Source organism: Gymnoscopelus braueri (assembly GCF_963280865.1).
Source record: "Gymnoscopelus braueri genome assembly, chromosome: 4".
In the NCBI taxonomy this organism is placed as follows: Eukaryota; Metazoa; Chordata; class Actinopteri; order Myctophiformes; family Myctophidae; genus Gymnoscopelus; species Gymnoscopelus braueri.
The window spans coordinates 57,564,454-57,582,799 of NC_137605.1; the positions used below are offsets into that span (position 1 = coordinate 57,564,454).

The 18,346-nt window shown below is 42.7% G+C and overlaps 1 protein-coding gene across 4 annotated transcripts in view; it reads left to right on the plus strand.

Moving 5' to 3' along the window:
• Positions 1 to 18,346, plus strand: part of otoa (otoancorin) — a 51,337-nt gene that overhangs the window by 1,423 nt on the left and 31,568 nt on the right. For all 4 annotated transcript variants that reach the window (XM_080427464.1, XM_080427461.1, XM_080427462.1 and 1 more), the window contains exons 2-10: positions 9,859 to 9,932; positions 10,529 to 10,590; positions 10,717 to 10,738; positions 10,957 to 10,996; positions 11,983 to 12,121; positions 13,329 to 13,412; positions 13,712 to 13,768; positions 14,889 to 15,097; positions 17,960 to 18,243. In XM_080427464.1, the coding sequence (XP_080283590.1) occupies positions 9,881 to 9,932; positions 10,529 to 10,590; positions 10,717 to 10,738; positions 10,957 to 10,996; positions 11,983 to 12,121; positions 13,329 to 13,412; positions 13,712 to 13,768; positions 14,889 to 15,097; positions 17,960 to 18,243 (949 nt within the window). In that variant the 5' untranslated portion in view covers positions 9,859 to 9,880. The remainder of the gene's footprint in view (positions 1 to 9,858; positions 9,933 to 10,528; positions 10,591 to 10,716; positions 10,739 to 10,956; positions 10,997 to 11,982; positions 12,122 to 13,328; positions 13,413 to 13,711; positions 13,769 to 14,888; positions 15,098 to 17,959; positions 18,244 to 18,346) is intronic.

The window sequence follows — 18,346 nt, forward strand, 5'->3', positions numbered from 1 at the left end:
AAAAACAACTGACCTGCATTTTTCACATTTGCCTTTCATAGCGCCACCAGGAGGCCGACTTATGTAAAACTAATTTTTTGATATTAAGCCTTCAGAATTTATCCAAATTTCACGCACATCGGTACACTTGATCTCTATAGTCATGTGATCATGATGGATCTTTAAAAAATGTCATATTCCATCCTGATTGGCTAACATTGACATCTAAAGTTTGCAGGAGTGGCCCGTTTTGAACAAAATGCCACAAATCATGAATTCAGCGTCCGATTGTGGTGACACTTTGCACGCACATTCGCACTACATTGAAGAACAAATGCCACCCTTTTAACATTGCCCTATTATAGCGCCACCAGGAGGCCAATTTTGCAACACTTTTCTTTTTTATATTACTCCTACAAATTCAAACATCATGCAAATCGGTACACATATAGTCAAGTGATCAAGATGGTTCCGTCCAATTTTTTTTTGTTATGTCTTTATTTGAGTCATTAATATGAACACGTGGTAATAACATTTTTAAATGATAAAGGGCAGTTCACACCAAGCATAACTAACTGTATAACAATAACTATAACTCAATTGTTCACCACTGATGTCATTATATGGTGCGGACATCAACCTTTTAAAACTACACAATGTACCTTTAATGGCAATGCTTGTTGTGGACAGCCCTTAACCCATCAAAACCGGGAAAGCATCTGTCATTTTAGATTTGAACCACTTTAACCATTATCTATACTTTGTCCATTAAAAAATAGCAGATCTACAAGCTCATAGCGTGCGGCACTCAGTGCCGCACGCTATGAGTTTGTAGATCTGCTATTGTTGTTTTAAATCATGACAATTTGCAAATCTTTGAATATATATATTTTTTTAAAGCGAACATTTGCAACTCGAATCTTTGCTTCTGGGGATTCTACAAAATGTCTTCTAAATCCTATAATTTTTTTGAAAAAAAAACATGTTTTGCTATAATAATAATAATAGTGGCTCTCAAACTTTTTCATGTCAAAGACCCCCCAAAATGACATGTATTTGGCCGCGGACCTCCCATCTCAAAATATATTGTTCCAGGGACCCCTAGAAGCAAAATGTGAGTAAAAAATGTTCACTTCAAAAATAAATATATATTCAAAGATTTGCACAAATGTTCACCGTTTTTCAAAAATAGCAGATGAGCTTCTATCTGCTCTTTTTGAATAGCCAAAGTATAAAATAATGGTTTAAGTGGTTACACAGATTCGTTCCCGGTCTAAATGGGTTAAAGGGCAAGACCACTTTGGTAGAGGTTTTGGTTGTGTATTTACCTTGCCATGATGTAACTCCAAAGGTGGACAAGAAATCAAAAATAATCTCTCCATTGATTAGAAATTGATAATTCAAATTATGCTCCTCATTGACTTACATTGTACGGTAAAACAGCTCTCAAAGTCACTCTTTTAGCACATAAACAAACGCAAACAAAGTTGATTCAGACAATATAGAGCATCACCAAAACCAGAACTTCCTGTTGATTTTGCTATTTTTATTAAGAAGAAAACCTGGACTGGATTCGCGGATCCGAATCCGGATCTTCAAATAGTAAAATCAGCAGGAAGTTAACATTTTTATTTAAAAAAAAAAACAGTACTGGGTTTGGTGATGTTCTATATTGTCTGAATCAGCTTTGTTCGTGTTCATTTATGTGCTTATAGAGTGACTTTGAGAGCTGTTTCACTGTACAATGTAAGTCAATGAGGAGCAAATTTTTAATCAATGGAGCAATTATTTTTGTTACATCATGGCAAGGTAACTACACAACCCAAACCTCTACTAAAGTGGTCTTGCCCTTTAAGCAATGTGTCCGAGGGTGAATTCAAATGAGAAGGCAAATCAGGTGACAGTCAAAACCAGGCAGAAGGAAACAACATAGAACACATGTAAATGTGAGATTGTACACACAGTAATATCCTCAGTGTTCATCATTTAAGTCTGAGAGTGTATACATGTGTACACTTTACAGGTAGTGGTGTAAAGTAACAAAGTACATTTACTCAAGTACTGTACTTAAGTAAAACATTTAGGTACTTTTACTTTACTGGAGTATTTCCCATTTTCAATACTTTTACTTCTACTCCACTACATCTCAGAGGCAAATATTATACTTTTACTCCAATACAATTATTTGTAAACTTTAGTTACTAGCTACTTTGCAGATTGCAAATTATTATATTACAACGCGTTGTGAGCTTGTAGATCTGCTATTTTAGTAGTTTTACTTTACTAGTAGTAGTTCTACTTTACTAGTAGTTTTACTTCGTAGTTTTACTTTTGGTATACTTTAAGTATATTTTGATGCCAATACTTTGGTACTTTTCACCTCAAGTAACATTTCGTACACAGGCCTTTTACTTGTAAGGGCACGCTCCCACCAAAACATGGTCGGCTTGCGTTAAACGCAGGTTGTGCGCGGCCACAGTTTTTTGCAGCCGGCGGATTCTAAAAAAGGGGAGTGACGCGCCTGTCACTCACTTTCAGGACCCTCCCCGTAGCCCGCACCGCCTTCTGCCTTGAGCACCGTGTTGCTACCTGAGTCTTGGGACGGTCCGCCTTCGACTCACCCGATTGGACAGAGGGGGGAAATCAGCTCCTGCCTCCAGCAGTTTTCTGCTTCAAATGGACAAGTCGTGTAGAGCGGATAAACGCACGGTCTGCACGACATGCGGAAAGATCCGCTCTTGCGTGAATCCACGCATTTACATTGACAAAGCATTGGCAGATTCTGCCCCAGAGGTAAAATAAAAGTGCGGTGGGAGCGCGCCCTAACTGATTATTTCTACATTGTGGTATTGCTACTTTTACTTAAGTAAAATATCGGAGTACTTCTTCCACCACTGTGCATTGTGTACTGCAGAGTGCCATAGAGTGAAACAAAAAAAAAGCAGTGTAGTGTTAGAACATGACAGAGGTTGTTTTTCTCCACCGCTCCCAGTGGTTTCATCCTCCCAGTGGTGGAGTCAGCAGACTAGGTTGCTAGGCAGGTATGCAGGAGTTTCCATGGAGGATGTGAGGACGGGAAAGGATTGTGAAATAACATGCAGATACCAACTAAAGTGTGCTCCTCTGAGCACAGATCTCCGCCAGGCGTAGTTTCCCTACCCAGGGCCGCATCAGTCCAACATGAGATTCCAATTTTGAGTTGACTGGATGTTACGTTCATGATATATGTTTTTTTTCTTTTTTTTTTTTTTTAAGAAATGGGCAGTTACAGGCAAATGTCATGGAGTATCAAAACCCTGTTTGACAGTCATTGTCACATGACTCACTAGAAGATTTGTGTATGTTTCGGCAACAAATAGTGACATTTGTAGTACCGTAATTTTCGCACTATAAGGCGCACCTGAATATAAGCCGCAGCAGCTAAATTGAATGATTTGTACATATATAAGCCGCACTGGACTTTAAGCCGCGGTGTTTTAATGTTTAATTACCATATGTAAGGGTTCGTGCACAGAGGGGACTGTCGGGAAAGAGATGGCTGTTTGGGGAAGCTCCCATTTATTAACATTTCAAGAAACAAGTAGAGATGCCGCGATCCGATTAAGGGCAGGTACACACTGTAGGACTTTTAAAGTGGTCGGGGGTCGTCTGATCGTTAAGCATTACACACTGCAGGAGTTTATTTCTTGAAATCGGCTGTCATATATCGTTGTGGTTTTCACACTATAGATTGATCCCCGACCAGGGATTACACACTGTAGGATAGTTCACTAAGATGCTATCCAGGATCAGACCCAATACATACATTTGTTTTTATTCCAAGTCATTTTAATCGACGTCTCCCGTGGGCCGTGATGCGTCTCTCTCTTTCTCTCTCTCTCTCTTCAAGTAGGCTACGCAGCACTAGCGTTGCCATGTCCGCTTATTATAAGCGACTTTGGGCTTGTTTTTTCTGTAAAGTTGCTTGACAGTTTAGTTGCTTATTTGGCCTTGTGTCCTAATGTTGTTTGAACCAGTTGTTTTCAAACATTTTCATGGCAAGGACCCCCAAATTAATATTTGTCTGCAGACCTCCCCCCTTCTGAAAATATGTTGTGCCACAGACCCCCATACAAGATCTGTGTGGATTTGGAAAATATTCCACAATTTCCATATTTTTTTCTCCAATATGTTCTTCTTTGAAAATATCTACAACGTGAGCTTGTAGATCGGCAATTTTCATAAATCCAATGTATTTGTATATAGGTTAAAAGTGCTCATAGTCACTTTTGTTGGGCTTGTTTTCACAAACCTGCTTGCTTATTTCTCTCGCAAAATCTGGCAACACTCACAGAAAACGTCAACGACACACACACACACACATACAGATCGCTCGCTCTCTGTGTGTCTCTCTCTCTCTATCGCTGTGCAATAGTCTCAAATAAACAGCCCCCCTTTGAGCACGCTCGCTCACTCTCATTCTGTTTTATAATAATGTTTAACTTAATACAGGACTGGACGGTAACTATGCGGGGGATCTGTTTATTGTGGTCAGGTCCACGACCTTCCATAGCCACGGTGGCTGTAATGTGCTCTCATTGGCTGTGGCGTACATCTCCTCGCAAGGTGGTCGCAGCTCCTTTCATATTGTATGATATTGTCTGCTGTCCTGTATACTGAGATCGAATCGCATCGCAGCGAAAATGCCGATCAAACGCTCCGATCAAAGCACTCCATTCCAGTACTCCACTCCAGCAGTTCTATGCAGCACTTCTAACCAGCACGCTGTGAAACTTTGCTGTGTATGATTCTGGAGAGGTTATGTTCTCTGTTTGAGTAATGTCACTTGATCAATCCTTTTTTAACATTTAGTTAAGAGCAGAGCGTGGACCGCGGTCGTGGCCGCGCGCCACATGTTGTACGGGCTGACACATTGTCTGTGCGAGCAACACAGAAGTGCGCAGCGCGTCCAGATCCAGACTTCATTAAAATTCTCCGTCACCGTCATCCACACAAGTATGTTTATAAATACCTTGTGACTGTTAAGTTATATCACCAGCCGATCAAACAATACGATTTGAAACGCAAATGATTTTGTCTGAATTAACAACACTGGCTTTTGCGACGCGAGCGGCGAGCCTCTCTCTCGCAGTGGTGTAAATGAATGCCCTTCTAATCTTCATCATCCTACAGCGTCACACAAAAGCAACAAAAGTAGATCTACAAGCTCTATGAGGTTTCCACCCGACAGAGACAATATTATGTACTGTATAGTCCCTGTCACTGCCAACCCTAACCGGTATTGGGGAGGGTGTAGACTACTAGAGACAACCACTTTCTTCTGTCGTTTTTGTCCGTCTCTTCCTCACTCATTCTCCCCTCTCATCCCCTCTCCTCTAGGCCATTGGTTTTCAACCTTTTTCATATCAAGGTCCATTATTTATTCCACATTTAAGCATTTAAGATTTTTTTCACTGCCTGTTTTTCAGTCTTTTACTTTATTTTCTAGGGGATGCTAGATTTTAGTTGGGCAGGCGGCCGCCTGCCTTGCCTCTATGGTGGGTACTGATTGGGACGCATTTGGGATAAAAGAGAAAGACATGCAACAAAATACTTTTCTTTTCTTTTTTCTGAGCGGTGTGCGGACCGAGAGGTGCGCGGGGGGCGAGGGGGATCGGAGCGGAGCCCCGGGGGCGTTGGGGGGGGGGGGTCAACATTAGATAATAGCAGCCCAGGTGCAGCCCAGGTGCTCATCCAGGCTCTCGTCATCTCCCGCCTGGACTACTGCAACTCCCTCCTTGCTGGTGCTCCGGCATCTGCCATCAGACCTCTGGAGCTTGTTCAGAAAGCTGCGGCTCGTCTGGTGTTCAACCGCCCCAAGTTCTCCCACACAACCATCCTTCTCCGTTCTCTACACTGGCTCCCCGTAGCGGCTCGCATCCAGTTCAAAACCCTGGTGCTAGCCTATAGGGCAGTGAAAGGAACAGCTCCTTCTTACCTCCGGGCTATGGTCGATGCCTACACCCCTGCCCGACCACTTCGGTCTGCCACCTCGGGGCGACTGACTGCCTCGTCACTCAAGGGTCCTTCTGGCCGATCCACACGGTCACGACTCTTTTCTGTTCTGGCCCCACAGTGGTGGAATGAACTTCCCACTGATGTTAGGACAGCAGAGTCACTGCCCATATTTCGCCGCAGACTGAAAACCCACCTCTTCAGGAAACACTACCCTTCCTCTCTGCCTGACCTACTTGTTGTTAACTAGTTGTACGAACGCTTGTTTTCTATTGCTTTATTGTTTATTGGATCTTGTTTAGTCGATACACTTATTTGTTTTAGCTCATGCTCATTTGATTTAGCTATTTTGTCTCATCTGTTTAAGGAAATAGGTAGCTGATATATTGCACTTAGCGCTAGGTATACTCTTGGTTGTTTGTTTTTGCAGAAAATGCACTAAAGACTTCTGGTGATTAGTAGTTTTCGTTCCCTACCTATGTTGAATACACTTATTGTAAGTCGCTTTGGATAAGAGCGTCTGCTAAATGACTGTAATGTAATAATAATAATAATAATAAACTTTATTTATATAGTGGTGGACTGTAACCTGTAAAATCCATAGATTTAGGAGGTCCCCTAGTGGCCGTTAGCTGTAAAAATCCATAGATAAGCCGCACCGTTATATAAGCCGCAGGGTCGAAAAATTGGAAAAAAGTCGCGGCTTATAGTCCGAAATTTACGGTATTTGTGGTGCCCCCTAATGGGTAGCAGTGAAATAGCTTTTGGCTCTGCAACGTGTAATTCAATTATTTTATGATAGACTGCATTCAGGATTTCTGGCATTTTGTTGCAAAACGGGCCCCATTTTGGAAGCCAATTGCAGCCAATTGTAATGGAATATGAACAATTTGACCACATGACTCCAGAGATAATGTGTACTGGTTTGTGTGGGGTTTGGACAAAATTAAATCTGTTGGAGGAAACGCAAAATAGTGGAACATCTAGTCAGGCGGAAATGGGTGGAGTCTATTTGTGTCATCATGTCATCATCCAAGGAATTGATTTTAGGACCTAGAAGAGTTATAGGCCAAAACATGGAGGGGATTAGAAAAGTGTGGGTTGTTTGCAAAGTTTGATGCCGAGGGTCCAGTGCCAGAGATTAGCTTCTCCAAGACTTCCAGAAGCACGGAAAGCAAATTATATAATTCTATTATTTATTATATTTCAGTGGTTCTTAAAGTGAAGTCCGGGGACCCCCAGGGGTCCTTGAAGGCAATCCTGGGGGTCCCCTGCAAGTTAATCATTTTGTTAATATAGCATCAGTTTAATCACTTTAGCCCTATTTTTACTTTGGCTATTCAAAAATAGCCGATCTACAAGATCACAATGTGTCGCAATGCTCTTTTTGATACATTTTTTAAAATCTATTAAAAAAACGTTCAGATAACACTGTCATTACAGCCTTCGTAAAACAGAATCCATTCTTTTTGGGTCCAATCATAACCATCAAGGTTAATGCCTTCTCGGTCACAGTTGCCGATAATGTCATTTAAAGTAAAGAAGAGGTTACCTATTTGGGCTGTTTATAGGTGGCTGAAAAAAGTTTTTCATGTCAAGGACCCCCAAAATGATATGTATTTGGCTGCGGACCCCCATCTCAAAATATGTTGTTCCAGGGACCCCCCAGAAGCAAAGATTTGAGTTGAAAAAAAGTTTAAAATATATATATTCAAAGATTTATACACATTTTCAGGATTTAAAAAAAAATACCGATCTACAAGGGGCCGTGTTTTTCCGATTACTTTTTTTCATTTATCTTATTTATTTTTTGTATTGTATTTAATTTATTTAAATTTCCCCCAAAAATATTACAAATAAATAAAAAAAGTAATTGAAAAAACATGGTCTCCTCACGTATCAGAAGGACACCGGGTTTCCCAAACGAATTTGAGCTCCTGCGCAGCCTAGAAGCTGCGTAAGAGCCTCCACGCACCTGCGCAGTAGCAACCCCGCCACGCACTATCTTCATTAGTAGCAGCTGTGTGTGCTCTACGTGCCATCTAAACTGGCTTCAGGAGGCACCATCGTCGTAGGTGCTCAAGCGCACGGCATTACGTGTGTGCTAAAACTACATTTGCGAGACAGCATAGACGTAAAGACCTCCTGGACGAAGTCTACGTAAAGCCTACGTAAACTACGTAGGGCTGTCCTACGCTACACTGCAGTTTAAACACCCTTTGCGAAAGTGAAATGGATCATAAAAATACCAGAGGCAACTGTCAGATGTCCTGAAGCAGTCCACTCCAAATACAACTTTTGAATAATATATTTATGAATGAAATTACAGTGGTGAGTTGACATCTGCAAGGTAAATAAAACACTAAAGTGTCCCCAAGTAAATTAAATATACTTAAAATCAAACCAAACCAAAAGTAAAGGAATGCAGAATGTCCCATTTCCCAAATTTAATATGTATTAAAATCTTTTGAAAATAGCAAATCTACAAGCTTGTGAGGCGTTGTGAGCTTGTAGATCTGCTATTTTCAAAAGTTTTTTTAACCGTTCAAAAACATGGCGAGCGCAAGAGCTGTCACTTTGTGAGAGGAACTGGGGACTTTAATCATAACGTTTAACTATAAAACTTCGAAATTAAGGAAACATGTTTAGCTCAGCATCATTTATATACCTTTAGTTAACTTGGCATATGCTTAATATTTTTATCAGACGATCGGATCATCCGTGAGAGTACAATTTGTAAACTTCGGGTTCATGCATAGAGCGTTAGTGAACTCTCTGGGTACAGTCACACATGTCCGTAAAGCGTCCGTCAAGTTGCCGTACGGACGCCAGAAGTCCTATCCACTCCCATGTTAAAAAAAAAAAACGGAACGGTACTTCCGGTTTTAAACTTAACATGGGAGTGGATGGGACTTCCGGCGTCCGTACGGCAACTTGACGGACGCTTTATGGACATGTGTGGCTGTACCCACTAACGCTCTGAACTAGGGCTAGAAGCAGCGGAGCCGCCCGCCCTGTGTGTGTGTGTGTGTGTGTGTGTGTGTGTGTGTGTGTGTGTGTGTGTGTGTGTGTGTGGTCGGTCTGTCTTTTCATAGATCTATTTCGCTACGATGGGTGTTACTACCGCCCCAGGGCGCTAGTAACAAACTGCTTCGTAGGCCAGCACTGCAGGGCTACGCCTCTCGCAGAAGTAGGAGGAGAGTAGGATACGCCATTCTGTCTCCCAAATGTAGTTTTAGCAGACACGTAACGCCGTGGACGTGGGAAGCGATTGCACGTTGGGCACAACCAGCTGCTACTAATGAGGGTAGAGCGTAGGTTTCGCCGGGTCCCAGGCTCTTACTCAAGCTGCGTAGGCTGCGCATGACCTGAAATCTACGTGGCTGCTATGGTACTGCGCAGACTGTGTGGACACACGTAAGACCCGTCGTAGAACCTGCGCAGATGCTCAACGCAGCATCTCTACGAATCTCTTTGGGAAACGCGGCCATCAGTCACCAGAACCAAGCACGGGTGTTTTCAATTAATGGTTAAAATGGAGTTTGAAGTTACAGTGGGTTTGTATAGGAAGGGGCGTGTCTGATAAGATGAATATCAAATATCTAAACACTGAATGAAGCAACTTAAAAACTGTCTGGGGTTAAACACAAAAGCTTGAGCAGATGATAAAATGACCCAATTTTTTTGGGAAAGTGACATATCCCTTAAATGTGTTCATATTTTATGCTTTCTGATTAATTGAATACATAGGATCACAATGGAAGTCCCCAGGACGTTTTTTGTGCTATCCTTTTAGCCCACGTATTACTGTACTCCTGTGCTGTTTACACATTTGACTAATAAAGCAATCAATCAATCCTTGACTTCTATTATTTTATTCTACAGGGTTGATCCGAGCTCTACGATCATGGCTTCCAGATGGGGGACAGTGATTGTTCTCCTCATGATGGTCACTTCAGGTAAGAACTTTAAATTCAGTTTCATGTATTATCAAATGTTGTCTTGTTATTGCTTGTGTCATGTACACAACCTTTCTCAAAGAAAGAAAGCCTGGCAGATGTGAAAAAAGTGGATAGAAGGGGGCGGAGTCATTTGCAGTATGGGAGGGGCCTTGGCAGAATCATTCCGTTGAGGGGGAGGGGCTTAAGGTTGGTCAGGTCAGCTAAGAGAAACAAACATGGAGACTGCAGCATGTAAATATAAATAATTTGGTGCAGTGAACAGCTTAATGAGCACAAACAAGATCACAAGAACAATGTTGGTGAAATAAGACATTAGCTGAAGACAAAAGAAAAGGTCAAAATCTAAATCCCATCACATGTTCATGTGATGGGACCCTAAAAAACTCTCCATGCTAGAAATGCTCAGTTTAAAATATGTTCTTACGTTTAGTTCTAATGTGGCATCCTTCCTGTGTGTGTGTGTGTGTGATTGTGTGTGTGTGTGTGTGTGTGTGTGTGTGTGTGTGTGTGTGTGTGTGTGTGTGCGTGCGTGCGTGCGTGCGTGCGTGCGTGCGTGCGTGCGTGCGTGCGTGCGTGCGTGCGTGTCTATCTAGGTTACATGATGAAGCCTTGCCGAACCCCGCCACCTTCCTCCAGGAATGTGGCTAAATTATTGGTATTGTCTTTTTTATTGTTATTTCTATGTCTCTGTTTACTTTCTCTTGTTTATGACACGTTCCCCAGCTAGATTTAGTTGATTACGTTGATGTGGTACTGATGCTTGTGTCTTGCCCTCCGACAGATGATGAAATGCCTGGACATGGGTGAGGAGGATTTTTTTGGCTTGCGCGCGTGCGTGTGTGTGTGTGTGTGTGTGTGTGTGTGTGTGTGTGTGTGTGTGTGTGTGTGTGTGTGTGTGTGTGTGTGTATGTGTGTGTGTGTGTGTCTCTGTGTATGTGTGTGTGTCTCTGTGTAAGTGCGTGTGCGCGTGCGTGTGTGTGTGTGTGTGTCGTGTGTAGAGTAACGTGTTGCTATGTTACAGGACACCGCGTTCCCATGGTGATGCCACAGACACCTGACAGGTAATTCAGCTGTGTGTGTGTGTGTGTGTGTGTGTGTGTGTGTGTGTGTGTGTGTGTGTGTGTGTGTGTGCGTGCGTGCGTATAGCACCTTTGTGTCTGTGTGTGTGTGTTTGGGCGTGCGTGTGCGGGTGTGGGTGTATGTGTGTGTATGTTTGCTTTAAAATATATATATATATATATATTCCAAGATTTGCTAAAATGTCCACGATTCTTAAAAAATTGCAGATCTACAAGCTCGTAGAGCGGCACTCGGTGCCGCACTATGAGCTTGTATATCTGCTATTTTTGAATAGCCAAATAAATCTAGAAATTATGTGGTCCTTGGCCTGAAAAAAGTTTTGAATGAACGTCGCATGGGGTCATTCAGTATTAACCCCAAACATAGTTGAATAAAATCAAATAAATATTTCCTTCTGCACTTGTTCTCAAAGGGCCAGGGTTCCTTGAGGGAGTTCCAGGGGGTCCCCAGCAAAATGAGTTAATGGCGTCACAATCATTAACCATTTTAACCCTACATTGACTATTTCAAAACAGCTGATCTAAAACGTTCGGCTATAAAAAACAAAAAACAAAAATCTGTGCTATATAGATATAGCACTGACGAAGGTCCCAGGATCGAAAGGTTTGCTTATTATAATTCACACTCAATATGAGCACAGAGCACTTTATGAGCTATTAAACATGAAGAAATTCTATTTTCTTAAGTCTCTGTCTAAGGAGTTTTCGTTAACTTAACTTAATTTCTGGCTGTGTTTGCCCACTGCCAGCGTTTTTTTTTTTTAACCTTTTAAACTTTTCTTCGTAAAATAATGCCGTACTTCGCTATTCTATGTCGCACAAAAGTAGCAAAAATAGCCGATATACAAGCTCAAAACACGTCGCACTGCAAGGTGCGACGTGTCAAATACATGGCCAGATGGGGGGGATCTTGACATGAAAATGTTTGAGAATGACTGTCCTACTGTAATGATGTTGTGAATTGCAAGTGCTACAGAGGCAGAGGGCAGATCAGATGATGATGGAGACATGCTGTATGACTTCCAGTCTATCTTGTCCACTATACCTGGTGTGGACACTCGCCCTGACACGTCCAGAGCCATGGCTGGAGCCGACACAGAGGAATGGGTATGAAGGGCAGAACAACATGCTTATTTAACCCATTCAGACCGGGAACGCATCTGTGCCATTTTTAGATGTATTTGGCTATTCAAAAATAGCAGATATAAAAGCTCATAGCGCTCATGAGCTTGCAGATCTGCTATTTTAGAAAAATCTTGAAAATGTGTGCAAATCTTTGAATATTTGTTTTGTAAAGCAAACGTTTGTAACTGTCAAATGTCTCAACAATGTCTTAATTTTTCTGAAAAATATATTGTTGCTATTTCAGTGGTGTACAAACTTTTTCTTGTCAAGGACCCCCAAAATGATATGTTCTGGGCCACCGATCCCAATCAAAATATGTTGTTCCAGGGACCCCCCAGAAGCAAAGATTTGAGTTAAACATGTTTCAAAAAATATATATGTATTCAAAGATTTGCACAAATATTCAAGATTAAGAAAAAATGCATTTCTACAAGCTACGAGCTTGTAGATCTGCAATTTTTTAATAGCCCAAAGTATAAAAATAATGGATATAGCTAAAATCTAAAATGACACAGATGCGTTCCCGGTCATAATGGGTTAAAGTGCTTAGGCAAATCATGTACATTTATGACATACATATTTTTTTTAGGGGTATTGAGGGGTGCTGAATCCATATCTGCTGTATGTACCGCTCAAAGAATGGCTGCTGTTCAGAATGTTCCGTTGAAATAGGCTACCCCTCGAAAACATGTACTGTATGTTGTGAATTAACATGATCTGCTTTTGGGGGCTAAGATTTTTGGAAAACTGACCCAGACTAACACACATGCATACCATAATTAATACTGAATGTCAAATGACCTTTTTTCATAAACACTAACCCTTACTCCACTCTCCTTCTCTCTGTCTGATTCTCTGTCTGTCTGTCTGTCTGTCTGTCTGTCTGTCTGTCTGTCTGTCTGTCTGTCTGTCTGTCTGTCTGTCTGTCTGTCTGTCTGTCTGTCTGTCTGTCTGTCTGTCTGTCTGTCTGTCTGTCTGTCTGACTGACTGACTGACTGACTGACTGACTGACTGACTGACTGACTGACCGACCGACCGTCTGACTCTCTCGCTCTCACTCTGTCTGTCTGTCTGTCTGTCTGTCTGTCTGTCTGTCTGTCTGTCTGTCTGTCTGTCTGTCTGTCTGTCTGTCTGTCTGTCTGTCTGTCTGTCTGTCTGTCTGTCTGTCTGTCTGTCTGACTCGCTCAAGATCAAGATGTTTGATAAGCTCAAGATCAAGATGAAGAAGATCAAGATGAAGTACAAGAAGAAAGAAGAATCTAGATTCAAGAAGGTTTCATTTGTCACTAACTTATACAAGGACAAGCAATGAAATGTTCATTCATCTAACAACATAATCATATACGAAAGCTAAATAAATACTACTGCTACTACTACTACTACTACCACTAATAATAATAATAATAATAATAATAATAATAATAAGGGTAATAATAATAATAATAAGGGTAATAATAATAATAATAATAATAATAATAACGTGCTAAATAAAGTTAAGCTAATCTCTCTCTCTCTCTCTCTCTCTCTCTCTCTCTCTCTCTCTCTCTCTCTCTCTCTCTCTCTCTCTCTCAGGAGATGTGGAACTGTACAGATCTTCCATCTATTATCAGGATGATGAAGAACTATACGGTCAGTGATCCCCACCTACATTTCGTTTTTTTGTTTTTTTAATATCAATGCATTGCTGTTTTGACATTTTGAAATTTACCCCCAATACATTTTAAAAAATAATGAAAATAACACAGCACAAGTACACAACACAACACATCACAATACTACTTGTTGTGAGCTTGAAGATCTAGTGTTTTTACTGTATTTGAAAACTGTCTATACTTTCTTTCTACTTTATTCAATGTTAAGAATTTAATTTAGATGCATGTTATTTAAACAGATGCAAGTTTCATTGTTTACCTGCTATCCCATAGTTTCAATGTACAGATCATTACTGTATCATTTTTGATGGTATATTAGCTTTCTTGGTTTACCTGGGATCCTAGTTTACTGAGGCACTTTCTTGGTTTACCTGGGATCCTAGTTTACTGAGGCACTTTCTTGGTTTACCTGGGATCCTAGTTTACTGAGGCACTACACTGTCTCTTTGCATTTGATGTATGTCGAGTAACATGGCAATTAAAACGTCAGTAAATATAGCACGTTACCGAACTGGGAGAAGGTAACTAGTTATGTTGCTAGTTACCGCAGAAAGTAGTTGTGTTACAGTAACATGTTAAAAAATAACGCGATAGTCCCAACACTGGTGACTACCTTGCTTATTGTAAGTCACGCTGGATAAGAGCGTCTGCTATAATGCTTAAATTGCAGTGGTGTAAAGTAACTAAGTACATTTACTCAAGTACTGTACACATTCACCTGCAGGTATTATTTAATTAATTATGTTGCTGCTGCCAGCGCTTTTCACCTTTTTCACCTAAAAGTGTCCGGGGGGTGGGGGAGGGTCTGGTCTATCCACTGGAACAACTTTTTTTACAGCGATCTGCCATTTTGTTGCTATCGCCCGTTGAAAATGGCTCGTTTTCACCCAAAAAAAAAAAAATCCGAGCTAGAAGTGTTTTTCTACAGTGGACGGAAGGGATGTTTTTTGGGTCGACATCACATCCATCCATTCCTTCTATCAGCGGCAAGGGATCATTCCTAAGTTGTGTTAGAGCACCCTCTTGTCGAATTTTTAAGTAAAATATCAGAGTACTTCTTCCACCACTGCTAAAATTGTAAATTGCAACTCCCGCAGGGTCCGTCCAAGTGTTTTCGGGAGGCGTTCATGGCTCCTCTGTCCTGGGCAGCAGTGACAGGCGAGGGTGACGAGGGTGACGAGGGTGACGACATGAAGCCAGACGACTATGACAACATGCTGTGGGCCGCCAAGCCCCTCCTACAAAACAAACCTCCTCCCAGAATGCGGCTCCCCCGCTTCTTACAGCACCCCCGCATGATGAACATGTGAGTGTCTTGTTTGTTTGTGTGTGTGTGTGTGTGTGTGTGTGGGGGGGGGGGGGGAGACGCAGATGACGTGGTTGTATGTTCCAGACACGAATAAAAGACATGCTTTCCAGGACTTACTCTTCTTTGGAGTGGTCTGGACTACAGGTTAAACAATCTAAATGTGCTGTCTTTTATGAGAGGAGGAGCGGGGGCAATCGCTGGTATCACGCCAAATCAGACAAATCAGACAAAATCCCAACGTTTACAATAAACAATGTACCAATCAGAGTCTCCGCACGCCACGAAACATACAGCTACCTCGGCCATGAATTGTATATCGCTGGGGAGTGGACAGCGCAAGTGGACGAGATTGTCAAAGATTACACGGCCAGGCTAGACCTAATAAACTCCTCTCCTCTTCCACTGGTTATGAAGCTAGAGGCGATTGGGCTCTGTCCAAAATACACCATCTCTTCTCCAACGTTCATATACCAAAAAAGAGTACTGTATGACATTAACAACAAAACTGTATAGCGAGTGAGGGAATGGTTTGGCCTGAGCACACACACAACCCGTGACTTCATACTGTATTCCAAAGTAAGCGAGAGGGAGGGCTGGGGGTAGCAGATATCGAATGGACATATATATCCACACGCCTTTCACATCTATTAAACATGCTTAACAGTGACGATCGGACAGTCAGAGAGCCTCGCTCATTCTCGACCTGGAGCGACGCAAGGTCCCATAAACGAGCGACCGTCCCAGCTTCCTTGGGTTTAAAAATAAGCCCAGCATATCCTAGGTGGGGTTGGCAAAAGGGCCTACTCTGTGTGGAGTTTGCATGTTTTCCCCGACAGGACTGCGGCTGTTGGGGGGTTTCCCTATGCAGCTGATGCAGCTGTGTCCCAATCAATTCTCAAAAATGCAGCGATTGATGAGGATATTCTTATCTTCACCGTAAAGGCACGCCTCCAAGTGCTGCCAACCAAACTGAATCTGTCCATCTGGTATCCCAATAAACATGACTTTTACTGCCTGCACCATGGACAGTATCAGATCATAGAGTCTATGTCCCATATTAGACTGATGTAATGTTTATAAAGGACTGTACATAGCCAGGCACGACAGAACAGCAGAAAGGTTTTCCTATTGGAAGTTGCCTGTGCTTTTGATTCAAGTTTAGAGGAAGCTTTCCTTCCTCTAAACAAGTAAAATACCAACCATTAGTACAAGCCATTATACATCTAGGCTAAGTTTCAGCTCATTGTTTTTATATTTGGCAGCTTGGGCCATGTCCACAGGCTGGTGGCCAGGGGCTTGAGGATTATGGAGTTGTCCAAGTGTAAGGCAAAGCAGCTTGCAAAATATTGCTCAATATACTTTTGAGGATCAAATGTTCCCACAAGTATAGTCAAATGTGAGGACATTTTGAGGACCATTTTCCTGGTTTGGACTTGACTCTGCTTGCTCACGAAGGCAGTCGCACTTTTCTCTCCTCCTGACCCTTATCTCTCCACCTCGCCTCTCTACACTGTACCCACGAACAGTCTCGGGTGAAAACATGGATAATATTATTAACTGGTCGTTAAACGCAATTGACAACATTTTCTCAACACGGCAATCTGGACCGGAGGACCCAATCTGCCCCGATGGGACTTATTTAGCCGGATACATGGGGACTCCGACTACAAGTGGAGAGTTCTGTGTCTGGAAATTCTCTCGGTGGAGGACATTGAAGATGTCTATAATTTCGTTCTTATGATAACAGGTTTTTTGCTGATTGGAGCGGGCACTGCACTTGTGTATCGGAAAATTGGCAAGACAGCTGCCCTGGACGGAGTAGAGGTGGGCAGAGCGCTGACTACTCAGACAGGTGTGACCACTGAACTGAAACGCGACACGAATAACATCAACGAGAAGGTCCTCAAGCTGGACAACAAGCTGGACACCATCACTGAACTGAAGCGCGACATGGATAACATCAACGAGAGAGTCCACAAGCTGGACAACAAGCTGGACACCATCCTGGCACGTATGGCGGACGACATCTCAGCCAGAGGCAGCACACTGGAGATCATCGCTGAGCGAGTCACCGCTCTGCGGGGCGATATGAACATGATTAGAAACAGGCTGGATGGGCCAGAATGGGGAAAGTAGATACATTGTCTGCTTCGGATGAATATGGATTATTAGGATCGATTCGGACTCCCACCCCCCGGACTTTTCCTCCAGTGGCTACAATGTGGAGAAGGCCCCCCCCCCCACACCCACCCACCCAGTCAAGTCTCCCCCCCCACCCCACCCTCATGGACACCTGTTGTTATGACTTTGGGTAGGAACCCAATCAAGGACGTCTCCCACAGCCTCACAACTCGCTGTGTTATCTCTCTGACACCAGCGAACGAGATAACTTGACTGGGTGAAACACCAAGGTCAAATTCCAGGCCTCCACACACACACACACACACACATGGATCTCATGAATATAACAAAACCCGCACACACACGCCTTCGCTTCATTAATATGCATTGTCCTGTCCAAATAAACAAATGAATGAATGATTACTTTCCACTCATTCAAATATATCAAAATATCAAATATTTAAAGGAGCAGTTCAACCAATTGCACACCCCACGAAGCCTTGAGATTGTTTTGTTTTTGTCGCAATTCCTAATAATTCGATGACTGGGTGGCTGGTCAGACTCCGCCGAATTCAAGGCTTCGTGGGGTGTGTAATTGATAGAAGATAAGTCATTGTTTGGGTGAACTACTCCTTTAATGGCGCCCAGTGATCGCGGGGCCCACTGTTCCGGTTGCCAACATAATAAACCTCTACAGCCAAATAGCCCGATAGTCATACACGTGTTCTTTGTTGACAGGATGAAGATGCTGAATGAGGCCTTTGGGTCGTTTTCGGAGGGGCAGAGGTTGCAGGTCAGAGACTGGGTGAAGGGACGGTTCGACTGGGACTGCAGGAACGCAACCACGCAACTCACACCTCCCAATGGACCGGGCCCACGTCCAGAGAAACCTCCCAATGGACCGGGCCCACGTCCAGAGAAACCCCCCAAGAAACCTCCCACTGGACCGGGGTCACCTCCAGAGAAACCCCCCAAAAACCCCTTCAGACCCAGGCCAACAGGCCTGCCACTACCTCCTCCAGGTTAGGACCGCCTTAAAAACGTACCCCCTATATGGTTGACCGGAGTCCCTCAGGGCTCTATCCTAGTGACTTTTGTGTTTTCACTCAACACATTGCCTGACAA